At 39.9% G+C, this 15,189-nt stretch overlaps 1 protein-coding gene across 7 annotated transcripts in view; it reads right to left on the bottom strand.

The window, feature by feature from the left end:
- iqsec3 (IQ motif and Sec7 domain ArfGEF 3) overlaps positions 1 to 15,189 on the bottom strand; it is a 194,890-nt gene that overhangs the window by 109,762 nt on the left and 69,939 nt on the right. For all 7 annotated transcript variants that reach the window (XM_008110439.3, XM_008110438.2, XM_008110436.3 and 4 more), the window contains exon 2: positions 954 to 1,034. In XM_008110439.3, the coding sequence (XP_008108646.2) occupies positions 954 to 1,034 (81 nt within the window). The remainder of the gene's footprint in view (positions 1 to 953; positions 1,035 to 15,189) is intronic.

Genomic DNA, 15,189 nt, shown 5'->3' with positions numbered 1-15,189 from the left:
CTCCCATTTTTCAAAACTGCCTTTGAATTCTCTTCTGCTTTTGAAGAATGTGTTGTTGTAATATACAGAAGAAACTGAAAATATGTATCAAGTATTGTTTTTGTTTTGGCATCTTGGGCAGTTGCCTAGCCCTCCTCTACTCTAAGAATGGGATACTTTTTTTAAAAGGCCGGGGCTAAAATCAGTTTCCAGAAACTTATCAGGGGCTGCTTTTCACTGATGAATGAAGGCATAAGAACAAGAGCAAAAATGTCATCATATTTTAGCTAAAACTCTTTAAACTCTAAAACAATTAACTCTAGTAACTTAAGAGGAAATGTCTTCATCCAAAATAGAGAAAATGTCCAAAATCTAGGAAATAAGGGAATCATAGGGAAGGAGAGTGCCCATCTGAGGAATGGCAGGTTGAATAAGGATCCCAGGAAGGCAGATCCCAGGAGGGTGAATGGAAGCATGTGCAAAAAGAATGCTGGGAAGAAAGATTTTGCCCCATTGTATCTCTCCCCTAACATCTAGACCCCCTTTTTCATAGTACAGGAGAGTCTCGCTTATCCAACGTAAACGGGCCGGCAAAACGTTGGATAAGTGAATATGTTGGATAATAAGGAGAGATTAAGGAAAAGCCTATTAAACATCAAATTAGGTTATGATTTTACAAATTAGGCACCAAAACATCATGTTATACAACAAATTTGACAGAAAAAGTAGTTCAATACACAGTAATTATATGTAGTAATTACTGTATTTACAAATTTAGCATCAAAATATCACATGTATTGAAAACATTGACTACAAAAATGCGTTGGATAATCCAGAACGTTGGATAAGCGAGTGTTGGATAAGTGAGACTCTACTGTAATAGATTGTAAGGAGCTTGGGTGTTTTCTGTGTGCAAGCCAAAGCAGGGAATGCAGAAGTGACAGGAAAAACAAGCATAGCATGAATTAACGAACCTGGGAGAAGAGTCTGCAGATGAAGGCTTCTGCTCAGCATCAGCTGCAGGGCAGCAGAATTGGTGCAAAACAGTCTCATTCCTGAAAGAGAAGACAAACAGTAGTATCTAAGAGCGTGGTTCACTCACTGGTAAGCAAAGGATTAAATCCACGTCCACATCTATTCCCAACCACAGAACCCCGTTGATTATGTCAGCCCTTTAAGAGACAAAAGTACTGTAAATCCTGGATTATAATATAAAACATTTCCACTGTATCACATTATCAATATCAGTCTAAAATTGAAAGTTGAACTGAACAGTCTGCAGAGCACAACCTTCACATAACTGTATTAGCTCTGATATACATGATAAATAGTTGCATATGTGGATTTTCCTCCATAAGGTATTTCCAATAAACCAAGAAGGATACTTAGCTGGAAGACCCCTATATATTTTAAGTAAGTTCATATGCATTTGTGTGCATGTGTGGAAAAAGGGAAATGTCCACCAAATCATAGAATTCCCCTGCAAAATACATGCATGAAAAAGTCATTGCGGGGGAGTATACTATGTACCTGCTTAGCATTCGTATTAGCTCGAATCAGGCAGAATGCAGACAATACCTAGGTCTACTTCTCAAGGCCTATCCACACAGACATATTACCCATAATATAAAGGCAGATAATCCACAATATCTGCTTTGAACTGGATTATCTGAGTACATCCTGGCATATAATCCAGTCCAATGTAGATTTTATACAGCTGTGTGGAAGGGGCCTTAGTTACCTCCAAGTCAAGTATGGCCAAGCAAAACCCTGTCTGAGGCCTTAGGAAAGTAGTGGGAGAATGAGGGCTGACTGACTAAAATGGGATCCTAGAAAAAAAAAGCCTCTGTAGAAAACCTGAAGAAAGCACTTACAGTAGAGTCTCACTTATCCAAGCTAAATGGGCCGGCAGAAGCTTGGATAAACGAATATCTTGGATAATAAGGAAGGATTAAGGAAAAGCCTATTAAACATCAAATTAGGTTATGATTTTACAAATTAAGCACCAAAACATCATGTTATACAACAAATTTGACAGAAAAAGTAGTTCAATACGCAGTAATGTTATGTTGTAATTACTGTATTTACGAATTTAGCACCAAAATATCACGATATATCAAAAACACTGACTACAAAAATGGCTTGGATAATCCAGAGGCTTGGATAAGCAAGGCTTGGATAAGTGAGACTCTACTGTATTTGCTCTGGGAGCCAACAGATCTACCTATGCCAGGACAGGATTGCACTCGCTCTACAGCAGGAGTTATGGGACACACATAACTTGGGACCATTTGTTAACTTTCATGTTTCTTTCCCCTCCCTACTTTTTCAGAACATCAAACCTAGTGAATAATTCAAAATAATTCAAAAGCATGCCCAATCTATCATAATTTCAGCAAGTCCTAATGAAGTTATCAACTGCCTGCGAATTTTCATTTTTGCTTTGAATAATAAAAGTAATATTTAGTTCCATGACATGGCACCAGTATAAAAGGAAAGAAATCTTAGGACAGTTTTATTGCATGCAAAGTGTTCTCCTTTATCCACTCATGACTCCTACATAAATCTTTGCTTTTGTGGAGTTCAGCACCACGGACAGCAACATTATAGTTCACTGAAACTACTCCACTCCATTCAGCACTCTGCAAATGTGGAAGCTACCATCTGCCACCAAGGTCCTCTTTTTGTGGAGCTTTCACTTGATATCGTGGCTTCAAAATGGAATTGGGAAGACAAAAGAGAAAGGAATGGATGCACTCAAATTCATTTACACATTAGTTAAGGCTCTTCTATCTTCTATGAAGATTAAAGTCTAGGTGGTAGGTTACAAGCTCCAACCACTGTGCTATGCATTCTGAGATGCATACCACCAATGTGCATCTGCATGTATTTTGTTGATCTTTTGTATGCTATACTGCACTTGTTTAAATTGTAATCCACCTTGAGTCCCAGTTTTGGGGGACAGGTGGAATTATAAATAAAGACCACAGCAACAGCATGGTGTGATTTTTGTCTCTTTCACTCAAACTTAGAAAATGTACTTTTTCAACTAAAACTCCCAGAATGTGCTGCTCAGCATGGGCACTGAAAGCCTCCTGCAGTACAAGAGGGGCAGAGCAAGGTATGGATGCTTTGTTGCCTGATGCAAAGAGCACTGTATGAACTGGTAGTTGAATTTTATTTCTATATACTGGTGCCTGAGGAGCCTCTGGTGGTGCAGTGGGTTAAACCACTGAGCTGCTGAACTTGCTGACCGAAAGGTTGGCGGTTCGAATCTGGGGAGCTGAGTAAGTTCCCACTGTCAGCACCAGCTTCTGCCAATGTAGCAGTTTGAAAACATGCAAATGTGCGTAGATCAATAGGTACCACTCCGACAAGAAGGTAATGGCTCTCCATGCAGTCATGTCGACCACATGATCTCGGAGGTGTCTGTGGACAGTGCCAGCTCTTTGGCTTAGAAATGGAGCTGAGCACCAACCCCCACAGTCGGACACGACTGGACTTAATGTCAGGAGAAAACCTTTACCTTTACTACTGGTGCCTGAACAATTTCTTCTACAATGACTGAGCATAGCAGACTGTTTCAAAGTATATAGGGCAGGTTTGGGTGGCCAACAGAAATGCATTCCTCAAGAAAGGGGAATTACCAGGGGCCTACAGCCCTCTCACAGTCTCTGCCACCTGAGGCAGCTGATGGAATCTACAGAGATGAGATATGGGCACAAACACATCCTCATGGACCAGAGGTTTTTTACCCCAGAGTCCTTTCCAACCCTATAAGAAATCCAGAGCACCACCTTGCCACATTATTTGGAGTTGTAACTCAACATGACATCCTGAGCCCAGAAGCCTGCACTGCAGAAGATGGGAGTTTTTGCATGCTACGGTGGGTTTAAATGCTAATCTCTGCTGTTTATTGGGGATATAAAAGTAGCCACCTGTAAGCAATTTTGCAAGTTCTGCTTGGCTGGTTTGTCTTTTCATTGTGATTTTCCATCAGTAACCACCAACATCAACCCCCTGAGGGTGAACTGAGTGGGGCTGTTTCGAGACAGAACAGTTTTGTTATTCACCACCACTCCCCTATGCTAATCAGGCCTCCTCATATTATTACTCCTTGGTTTTAAAGCTCAGCCACCAGAAAGGTTGTGAGTTGTGCCTGCAAACAAGCTGGGCCCATGTGCTCCGAAAGAAAGCAGCACGGCCTCCCTTGACCTCCTCAAAGTCATTCATGCAACAATGCTCAGCATTCGAAGCACTTTCCTGTGAATCTGCTGCTTTCTTTGGGCATCAGGATTATGTAATCCTCCATCTCACACACACACATACTGTCTTGCTAACAGAAGGATAGCCAGACGTCATCGTGTGGATGGCTAAAATTCTCAGCTGCTTTGTCAAGCCCTTCTGATTTTGCACTTTCTCTGGGACCAAATCCATAAGGACAGATGGAATCATGGAAAAGTGGACACTTAGAAGGGGTATTTTAAAAACACAGGTCTTACAGGATGACGGTTTCTATTTCTTTCCTCAAACAGGCCTTTTATAGAAGTTAACATAATAATTATGTTCCAAAATTATTCAGAATTTTTCAAATGCAAATTTATTTTATTTTGAAAGGGTTCTTGCAAACTTTTACCTACAGATGTCTGAACCTGAACCTCCTCCATTAAGAAGAGTTTGAAAACATTGCTTTGGGGCTGATAGTCACACTGGGAGGATGTTTCTGGGAATTACCATGCAAAAAAAGGAAAATTTTCCAAGTCCTGTGACAGTTGTGAAAGTCAAAAGCAGATCCAGATGGTGTGTGCTTCCCTGAAGTCTCTACCCATGTACATCTGTTTGTTGTCTATCCTCCCCTTTTATTTTGATCTACCCTGAATGTGTTTTGTTAACATTCAACAACCTCCACAACTTAATGGAAGCAAATTAGCTTTGCATGCAAAAGGCCCCAAGTTCATTTCCTGGCATTTCCAACTAAATTTCAAAAAGAATAGTGCTGCTGTCACTCAGTTTAAATAATGTTTTATTATTTTTCAGAATACATATTTCCTCAAATAAATGAAAAAAATGAATGGATAGTGCCTTGCATGTTGGTTCTAATACCTGGGAGACCAGATTCTGAATCCATGCTCAGACATGGAAACCCACTAAGTGATCTTAGGCAAGTCACATTCTCTTTGCCTCAGGGGAAGGCAATGCCAAGAACTCCCTGTGATGGGTTAACCTTAAGGTTATCATAAATTGAAAATGACTGTGTTCTAATGAGTTTGGGAACATGTAAAGAACAATGGAACAGCAAAAGGGAAGAAGAACACATGCTCCAGTTGAGTAATGGGCACTGGTAGGAGCCCTCGATGGTGCAATGGATTAAAACCCTTGTACCGGCAAGACTGCTGAATGAAAGGTCAGTGGTTCAAATCTAGGGAGTGGAGTGAGTGCTGATCTGTCAGCTCCAGCTTCCCATGCGTATACATGAGAGAAGTCTCCCACAGAATGGTAAAACATCTAGGCGTTCCCTGAGCAACGTCCTTGCAGACGGCCAATTCTCTCACACCAGAAGTGACTTGCAGTTTCTCAAGTCACTCCTGACATGAAAAAAAATGGGCACTAGTCATGCTAGCTAGGGGATACAGAGTAATAGTCCAAAAAAGTAATTTTTCCAAGCTTGGTTATGAGAAGGGATAGCTAGCAAAAGTATTTCCTATTAGTCTCTTCTCTTTTTTTGTCAGTATAGGGAGATGGAGGTCATCTCAGCTAAGGATTGCTGCCAGTCTTCCACAACATACTGAATCTGGGCTTACTATGGGAGATGTGAAGGCAAGTGTGACACTTCCAATGTTTTTTTGGATTGTGTCTCCTGCAATCCCTTACAACTGTCTAAATTGGTAGGTCTGGGGTTAAAATCTACTGACAGCTGGATGTAACCAACACTTTAAAGGCCACAGCTACCTATGTGTGATCACCATAATAGGCTATCACTCATGGCAAAGTGTGATTGTCTTCCAAGGGTAGATAGAGTCTTGGCGGTGAGTCTGTTATAGTAGAGATGTGTGATACCAATAGTCTTAAAAGAATTTGGAGTGCTCTTGTAGAAAATCTGTCCCTGTTACTTTAAGATGTCTGTAGTCTTCTAGAAATGGCTAAAAGTAATGAGCTGTAGCAAGGAAGACAAGTGAATCCTTATCCTCAGTTGTGATTGCTGGGCCTTCTGGAGCCAAAGTCCAAATCATTTGGAAGGCAAAGTGTTCCCCATCCATGTTACAGGCATCCATTAATTATGGCAAATATACCAACTTGATGCAAACAAGGCTCAATAACACTGGGTCACATACTCATTTGGACATATTATTTTTGCAACCTAACATTTCTAAATCACTTCCACTGGTATTTCTGGCATGCTCTGTTAGCAGCATAAAAACTGAAAGGAGAAGTCAGTTTATAATCTCTCCCTTGGCTTTGGAAATGGATAAAAATATATCTAAATATTAATCCCTTAGGAGCAGCACAAGATTCTCTGTATAATTCCTGACTCAAAGGGCTCTGTGGATTTGGACCAACAGATGGCTAAAGGCAGAACTATTAAAAGTCTGAAAAATGGGATCATAGATTTGGCAAACTAGGGCAAAGGGTATGATTCTTTTTCACTTATCCAGATATTTCTGTTGAGGGGTGCTGAAACATGGGCGCGGTGGGTCATGAAGAGGTAGGTCTGTGTCCAGTGCATTGACCATTACAACAAACTTCCAGAGTGAGTCAAGATCTCTTCTTATTACTGCATGAACAGTTTCAACAGAAGTGTGTTAAACTGTGATTGACAAGACGGATTGAACTAATTCAGGCTATCAGGTAAACTAGACCAGTAATAGCTATACCAATCTTCCCCAATACAATGGATTCCAGATGTATTGCATTACAGCTTTCATCACCCCCAGCCAACAAAGCCATTGCTTTGGAAAATTCTGCTCTGCACTCTAGAGCAACTGTGCACAACAAATTTAGTTTAGTGGAGCTGCACTGACTAAAATGTTTGCCTTTGAGGACAACACCATTCCTCTTTAGGCACTGCAAATCTGCCCCTGCAGTTCTCACAAAACTTTGGCAGCACTTGGACCAATTCTATCAGCCAGAAGGGTGCCAAAGCAACATCTCATACCATGAAGTCCTAGGAGACTATGGAACCATGTGCAGATGAAAGCAAGCAGCTAGTGCAGAATGCTTTATTTTCCATTAGGGATCTGGAAGTTGATTCTCACTGCCTAGAGAAAACACAAAGCTCCATTGATGGGAGGAAGATGGCTATGCTTTCTCTTTTCATCTTTTCTCCCTGTCTCTTTAACAAGATAAGAATTCTCCATATCGTTGTCAGGGGTAGGAGGAGAGCTCTTCAACATGTTTTCATTGGGGAGCTCTGCATCTTTGCCAAAGGAGCTGTTCAGTGTTGCCCTGTATACTGTTTTCTTCCTGTCACTCCAATTGCTGGCTGTAATTATTTGCTGTTTGCTGTAATATTTGGTGGGACAAACCACTTGGCTGCAAATATATTGTTGCAGTATATTTGTTAGTTTTGGGGAGGTAAATAGTGGCGAAGGAATGCTTCATGGTTCAAGTGTGTTCAAGGGATAGGATGCAGAGTGAGTCTTATTGAAAAGAAGGCACATTACAGCTTCTTCTCAATCAATAGACTGTACCTACTTTAGGATGATGAGTTTTTAAAAACCAAGTAGAGGCAGAAAATAAGTTTTAGGCTGCTCAAAAGACGAGCCATTTATTAAATAAATCAATTCTTTAGATAGAACAGTCTTATCCTTTCTGAACTATTTTTGAAGACTAAAAATCATAGGCAGACATGCTCCAGCATGTTCTTCTCCATGGATAAGAAGAGAGAATGCACATGTCAGAGGCCAGAAACAATAAAGGAGAGTGGTCAACCCCAAATTCATTCTTTTGGTACAGCATTGATTTGAGTAACCCTGGCTGAACCAGATGATGTAATCTACCTATATGACTTTGGGACAGATGGCAAACAGATGAAGGAAACAGGCAGGAAAAGAAAGATCTATCCCTGTTTAAGTCATTTTAGGGTGCATCTATACAGTTTGACATCACTTTAACTGCCATGGCTCAATGCTATGGAGTTGTGGGAGTTGTAATTTTACAAGGTATTTTGCCTTCTCTGCCAGGAAATGCTGGTGCCGCACCAAACTACAGCTCCCATGGCTCCACAACATTGAACCACTGAAGTTAAAGTGATATCAAACCGCATTGATTCTACAATGTAGCGCACCCCCACTCTTATTGGACAAGAGAACAGTGAGAATAAGGGCAAAAGCTGCTGCATCTTCCAACGAAGTGCTGATTTGTGATGTGTCTCCTGGTCCTGAATGAGAAACATTCAGACATATGTTTTTCAAAGTTAAAAAAGTAACACACTGTGTTTGAGAAAGGAATGAATGACTTTATAAATATAAGTATCATGGCAATTAACTATATTGGGTCTTAGAACTGGACCTATAACTAATTACTTTTTTAAAGGAGCATTCCAAATTTAGATGTGAAGCCTATACTCCTTACCACTTTTAGGCATATGTCAATGACAGTTCTAGAAGTAGGGGAAATAGACATATGAAAACATCCACAGAATCTCACTGAAAATTATTTTACCTTGCCTTGACATTCCTTCCGGTGTTTTAACAGCATGCAAGGACTTCCATACTTTACTCTAGTTATACTAGAGATGGAAGTCAGCAGAAACTTCACTCTCAATTAGGAGTAAAACTCTGGGATTGAGGCATCACTCCAGAAAATCTGTTCCACATCAGTCTCTTCTCTTAGCATATTGCATATGAAGAGAGCAAAACCTGGAACCTGACACCTCTTTTAGCACCTGTTTTAAACGCCATTATGCTACCTGGCAGAAGTACAACTAATGTTAACGCCTCCTTGGTTAAGCAATAACTATTTCCCATTCAGCAACATTAGCGCTAAATCGGTTTCTTGGGAGCAGTCCCAATAAAACAGCTGTGCAGAGATACTGTGTCCTAATGAATAATGATAATGTCCAAATAAGCTTGGGATGACTCCCAGTACATCCACACTACAGATCTCGGTTAACAGCTGGGAAGTTCTCTTAGGGACAGTATTGTTGCAGGCTGTCTCCATGGCACAAAAGCCATCTCTTTCACCCACTCAATATGTTGTGCCAACTGTAACATTTTCCTCTTTAAAGAGAAAGTCTGGTCACCGCTATCCATGGCTTGCTAACCTTCAGATTTGGCTACTGCAATGTGTTTTATGCGAGGCTCCCTGTTTTATGTGAGGCCCTTTATGTGAGCTTTAAAATATAGCTCTTTGGATAGTGACAGGATAGGTACTAAAAATATTCCTCTAGTGTTGAAACCAGTGAAATAACTCCTGGTCCATTTCTAGGCACAATTCAAAGTGCCAATATTTGCCTTCAAAATCAAACACAACTTGGGGTCAAGACACCAGAATAATCCCTCTATTCGATTCAGGATAACTATGGGGGGAGAAGCCATAAAACCTGAAGGCAGGCCACTGCCCTGTGGCAACAGATCAACCAAGCACTGCTGATAAACACTGCTAGGAAGCGAAATCTAGGAAAGTTATTTATCTTTGGACTATAAATATCAGATTCCCAACCACAGGAACATAACCATGCTGGCTGGATTGTTTGAGAAGATATACTCCAGAAAAACAAGTTTTCCCAGGCTTTGCTGAATGGCTTGGAGACCAGCATGGGATAGCAGTTTGAATGAGAATATGCAACAACATTGGATATCAAGAATGCAATGTTGCTTAACCAAAATATATTTATCTCTAATACTAAAGGTGCACATCTATGGGTCTTAAGCAGGGTGCAAACCCAAGTCTTCACAGCCTTGGGTTACTTTTGGCCTCAACTACACATCAATAAAGATGCAAAATAAAAACAAACAAACAAATCTGTAAGTTGCTTTCAGAAGCAAAGTTTGCAAATGTAGGACACCACCATCATACAAATTCATGAAAATGTAAATCTGTGTATGTATGACTATTAATATTTTATCTCATGTACTATGCCTATATACTATAGGGCAGCTAAGGTGCAGCTTCTGGTGGTATCCCCTCTGGGCACCAGCTTGTTTCATAGTCCCATAGCTTAAATAATAAATGCTATAACAGTATAAAGAAAATCTGCAATTAAAAGCTGCAGCATAGAGTGTTCCAAATGAGAATATGCCTCTACATTTTTCTTGCCATCCAGTTTCCTTTTCTCCCTTAATAGACAGTCAGCATCTCATGCCCACTAAGCATGCTAAGTCTCCACTGGGTGGTTTGAGAATTTCTACTTCCCTTAGCTTGGTTTTCTTAAATGTGTTGGGTATTTCTACAAACCTTGGGCCCCTGATATCTGCCTGTTATATGTGAACATTGCACAGAGTACAGTATAGAAAAGTTCATTTCTTAGACTTAAATTCTGAGAAACCACATACACACACACACACACACACAAACATTGTCAGTATAGTCCAATTTTTATTTACTTAATTTGAGGGTGGATTAAGCTCTGTGATTTTGGAAAAATAGTTGGCACACTCCTTATCCGAAAATCTGAAATAACTGCAAAATTGTCCGCATGGATGAACAGAGCAAAACCTTTGTTTTCTGATGGTTCAATGTATACAAACTTTGTTTCATGCACAAAATTATTTAAAATATTGTATGTTTTCCGGGCTGTATGGCCATGTTCTAAAAGTATTATCGCCTGACGTTTCCCCCACATCTATGGCAGGCATCCTCAGAGGTTGTGAGGTATGGAAAAACTAAGCAAGGAATGTTTATATATATCTGATGTTTGTGGTGGAGTATCCATTGGCTTGTAGAGCCCAGTTTAGGTGGTTTAGTTCATCAGAAGAGCTGCAGGGCCAAGAACAAGCCACGTGAGTCAAGACAAAGATCCACCCAGAGGAAAGGTGTTCTTGCCATGCATCAAGGGAACCACTGACCGCATGGGCAAGGTGATGAAGAAGCACAACCTACAAACCATCTACAGACCCACAAAGAAAATCCAACAAATGCTATGGTCAGTGAAGGACAAGAGGGATCCTCTCACCTCTGCAGGAGTCTACCGGATACCATGCAGCTGTGGACAAGTCTACATAGGAACCACCAAACACAGCGCCCAAACACAAGTCAAAGAACATGAAAGGCACTGCAGACTAACTCAACCAGAGAAATCAGCCATAGCAGAGCACCTGATGAACCAACCTGGACACAGTATATTATTTGAGAACACAGAAATGCTTGACCACTCCAACAACTATCATGTCAGGCTACATAGAGAAGCCATTGAAGTCCACAAGCATGTGGACAACTTCAACAGAAAGGAGGAGGCCATGAAAATGAACAAAAATCTGGCTACCAGTATTAAAAAAACTCAAAAATCAGAACAGTAAATAAGAAGCAACACTCTGAGATATGGGAACTAGGAGCAGTTAACAAAGAATGCCCCCAGGCAGAAAGTAGCTGGTAGCCATTCAATGCAAATTAAGGTGATTAATCCAGGATTCAATATGAACGCCAAAATGCATGGATACCTAAATCCTATTATATACAATGCGTAATAAAATGATGTCCCTTATATAAAGTGGCAAAATCAACGTCTACATTTTGGATTTTTTATTGGGGGAGGATCATTTCAAAGTGCATACAAAATATGTGGATTCAAAGGAATCACTGTGCTCTAAAACAGAGAAAAATCCAAAATCCAGAATTCTGGGCCCAAGCATTTCAGATAAAGAGGTACGCAACCTGTATAAGAACAGTCCGCAGAGATCTTTAACTCTGAAAAAGGCAGTGCTTTAAAATCTTTTAGATTAGACCAGTGATTCCCAACCTTTGGTCCTCTAGTTGTTTTGGACTTCAGCTCCCAGAAATCCCCGCTGAAGTCCAAAACACCTAGAGAGACCAAAGGTTGGAAACCATTGGATTAGATAGTACGAAAGGAAATTGGGCTTGCCAATGTACCAGCAGGGTTTTACATGCAATTATTATCAGGAGCTTTCCATAGTAAGTAAATAAACCTGAAAATATCTGAGCATCATTGAGGGTACTGCTACAGGAAACTATGGAAATGTTGGGAGACTCGCCAGAGGGGTGCATATTGATGCAAGATACAAAAAGGTGGCAAATTTTAGCTGACCCTTATAGCCTTGCCTCTAACAGCAGCTCCCTAATCAGATACTACCAGGTGGTCATTGTTATTTTCATGCCTTCACCTACTGATTCTGCATTATTAAGCTGCTGTTAAAACCCCCAAGAGCCTGAGGGCAATATATATCAAACACATTTGTTGTAATATTTATTTTTGAAGTGATCAACAACATATTAAGAAAATTCTAATGCTAGGCATGTTGTAAGGTACAAATGACTATGTGAATGTTTTGTGTCTTTTCAGAAATAGAAAATGTCACATCAAAGGCCCCAAATGCTGAGGCAGTTACACACACTTCCAGCAACACAGACAGGATGTTTTTATTCACTGAATTGTAAGCTTCAGAACTGCTTTCATTTAGCAAGCCTGTTAAGGAATTGGGCCTTTAATTCTTGGCCTTCCTTTAGTTTGAAATTTCCCTTCCAACAACCTACAGCTTATAAAGAGTTGAAGCTGCTTTATACCAAGCAGATCTTTGATAGTTATCTTTTTAAGAACTGACCCTGGACAGCCCTCTCTACTTTCATTGGGGTTAGGGGCACAGGACCACAATGAAAGTGGGAAACCATAAATAAAGATTTTTTTTAACTTGGGCAAATACATTTCTAGGTGTTTCAGAATAAGTATATGGCCAACATCTACTACACGCTAATCAAAGAATTGCATTAGAGAACCTAGAGAATTATAGATTCTAGCTCCTCCACCATGATTGGAGGAAGTTGATCATAAAATCACACTGAAGAACCAAAAGATTCCTAGAGCAAACATTTTCAATCACATTCATAAATAATCAAATCTGCCAAAGTCAAAACCACAAATGTTGAGGGACAACTACACAGTACGATCCCTCTTAAGCAAAGGAGATACACTCCTGAACTTACATATTTTATTGGATTTGAATAGGTGAAACCAGGCATACTGGTTTCATCAATTTGTATTGTATTGTAATTGCAAAACTTGCTATAAAGGTATCTTCTGTACCTTGCTGCTGTTTGCACATACACACAATGCTGCCAAAAATATTTGTTTCACTTTGGACACCACAAAGTAATAGATGATAGGTAACAAGATTACTTCTAATGTGTTAATTTAAAGCTCCAAAACAAAGCCATGTCACTGGTACATTCAGTACACTCTTCTTAATTCAGTCTAGCATCCATTACAGAACCTCTGGAGGATCTACCTCACTAAGTCTGAGTTATTGCTGCTATAGGCATGTAAATGTTTTATTACTGTATTTCTTCAATTCTAAGATGTACTTTTTCCCTATATAAATATCTCTAAAAATGGGGTGTATCAAAGAATCTGAGATATATTTTATATATTTGTGGTAGTACTGAAATTAAGGTGCACCTTACGATTGATGGTATCTTATAACTGAAAAATGTAGTATTAAAAATGATATGTTTACTTCACCATGAGCCCCACAGAAGTGGTTTCTGAGAACTGTACCAAATGGATTGTACCATTAGCATACACTGTTATCCCCAAGTTATTTCAGTTTTAAATTGGGCTCCCCCTCCCTTTCTTCTCCTTCAACAAGCCATAATTTTAATTACAAAGGAAATCAGTGACAGCCAAATGCTTATTTTTTAATTATGCTTATGAAGTTCTCTAAATCCTTTTCAGTTCTTCTTGTATTAATTATAGCTTGTCATGCTGATACCTTTAAGTATGGATTCATCCTGGGGGGATTTGAAAAGCCTAACTCTCTACCCATATTGGTACTTAAAGGGATCTTGTAGCACCTTAGAGACTAACTTGGGAGAACAAAGTTGTTAGAATAAGCTTTCATAGACTAAGGCCATATCTACACTGACCCGTAAACCTTGGGCCACTCCAAAGCAAAACACTCTGGACTGTCAGAGAAGCAGCATCATGCAAACTCCCAAATAGGTTATAGTGGAGGGTTGGAGTCTATATGGTGAAGCCTCGCTGAACTATCACCTCACTTTCTGCACTGACTTTGCCTGTCCCTGCTGGCTGCAAAGATCCATGTGAATTCCTGGCCATTGTAAGGGGCCCAATTCCGATATCAAAACAGGCACCCACCAAACCAAGGAGGGAACTGCTCTCCCCATTTTCTTCCTGGTTATCTTGGAGCACCAAGAATGGCCAGGAGCTAACACAGAGCACTGCAGCTGGCTAGGAACAGTGACAATGGTGACATGGACATGATCCATCCCATTTTCCCTGTTCTGATGAGTGTAGAGGAAAGGGGATAGTAAAAATGTCCCTTGAGGATAGTGGACTGATCCAAATCAGATCCAACCCTGCTTTCCACACTTTCCTGAAGCTGCATAATAGTTTTAAGTAGACCCTGTGCCCCATTGGGACAGTGGACCAGTCCGAATAGGACCTAATCTTGCTTTCCACATTGCCCCTGAAGCTGTGTAATACTCCAGAGTTTCAAGTAAATCCCTTACTTTTACTAAAGTGTGACAAAACAAGGTTAATCTGATTTAACCCATGAGACTCATTGTCAGAACAGCTTGGAGCCAACTCAGAATGGGTTTGAGTTTGAATATTTCCATAGATAAGCTTTAAGTCTACTTCCTCTGATACTTTGGCAGACCAAGTAAACTTCAGTCTATGAAAGTTTATGCTATGAACTTTGGTCTTCCAGCTTTTAAGGTGCTGCATGATCCCATGGCATATTGATATTCCAAATTAACATGGCTATGAATTCTCTGCCCATATGCTTCAATAATAATCATAATCATAATCATAATGTATATGCTGGATTTCATATCACAAAATCACAAGTTGAACACATCCCAAGCATTTACATCTTGTTTGCTGTGTCATACTGTGTTTTTGTGTCAGTAAAATAACAATATAATAATAATAATAATAATAATAATAATAATAATAATAATAATAATAATTTATATTCCACCCTATCTCCCTGAGGGGACATTAGCCAAGTAAAATCAATAAACCAAATTTTAAAAGCAATGCAAAACAAGACTTTCTCACACACACACTCACCCTTC

Source organism: Anolis carolinensis, chromosome 5, assembly GCF_035594765.1.
Source record: "Anolis carolinensis isolate JA03-04 chromosome 5, rAnoCar3.1.pri, whole genome shotgun sequence".
Taxonomy (NCBI): domain Eukaryota; kingdom Metazoa; phylum Chordata; class Lepidosauria; order Squamata; family Dactyloidae; genus Anolis; species Anolis carolinensis.
Note: the sequence above shows the minus strand (reverse complement) of the source record. Positions and strands in the feature narration are given on the sequence as shown.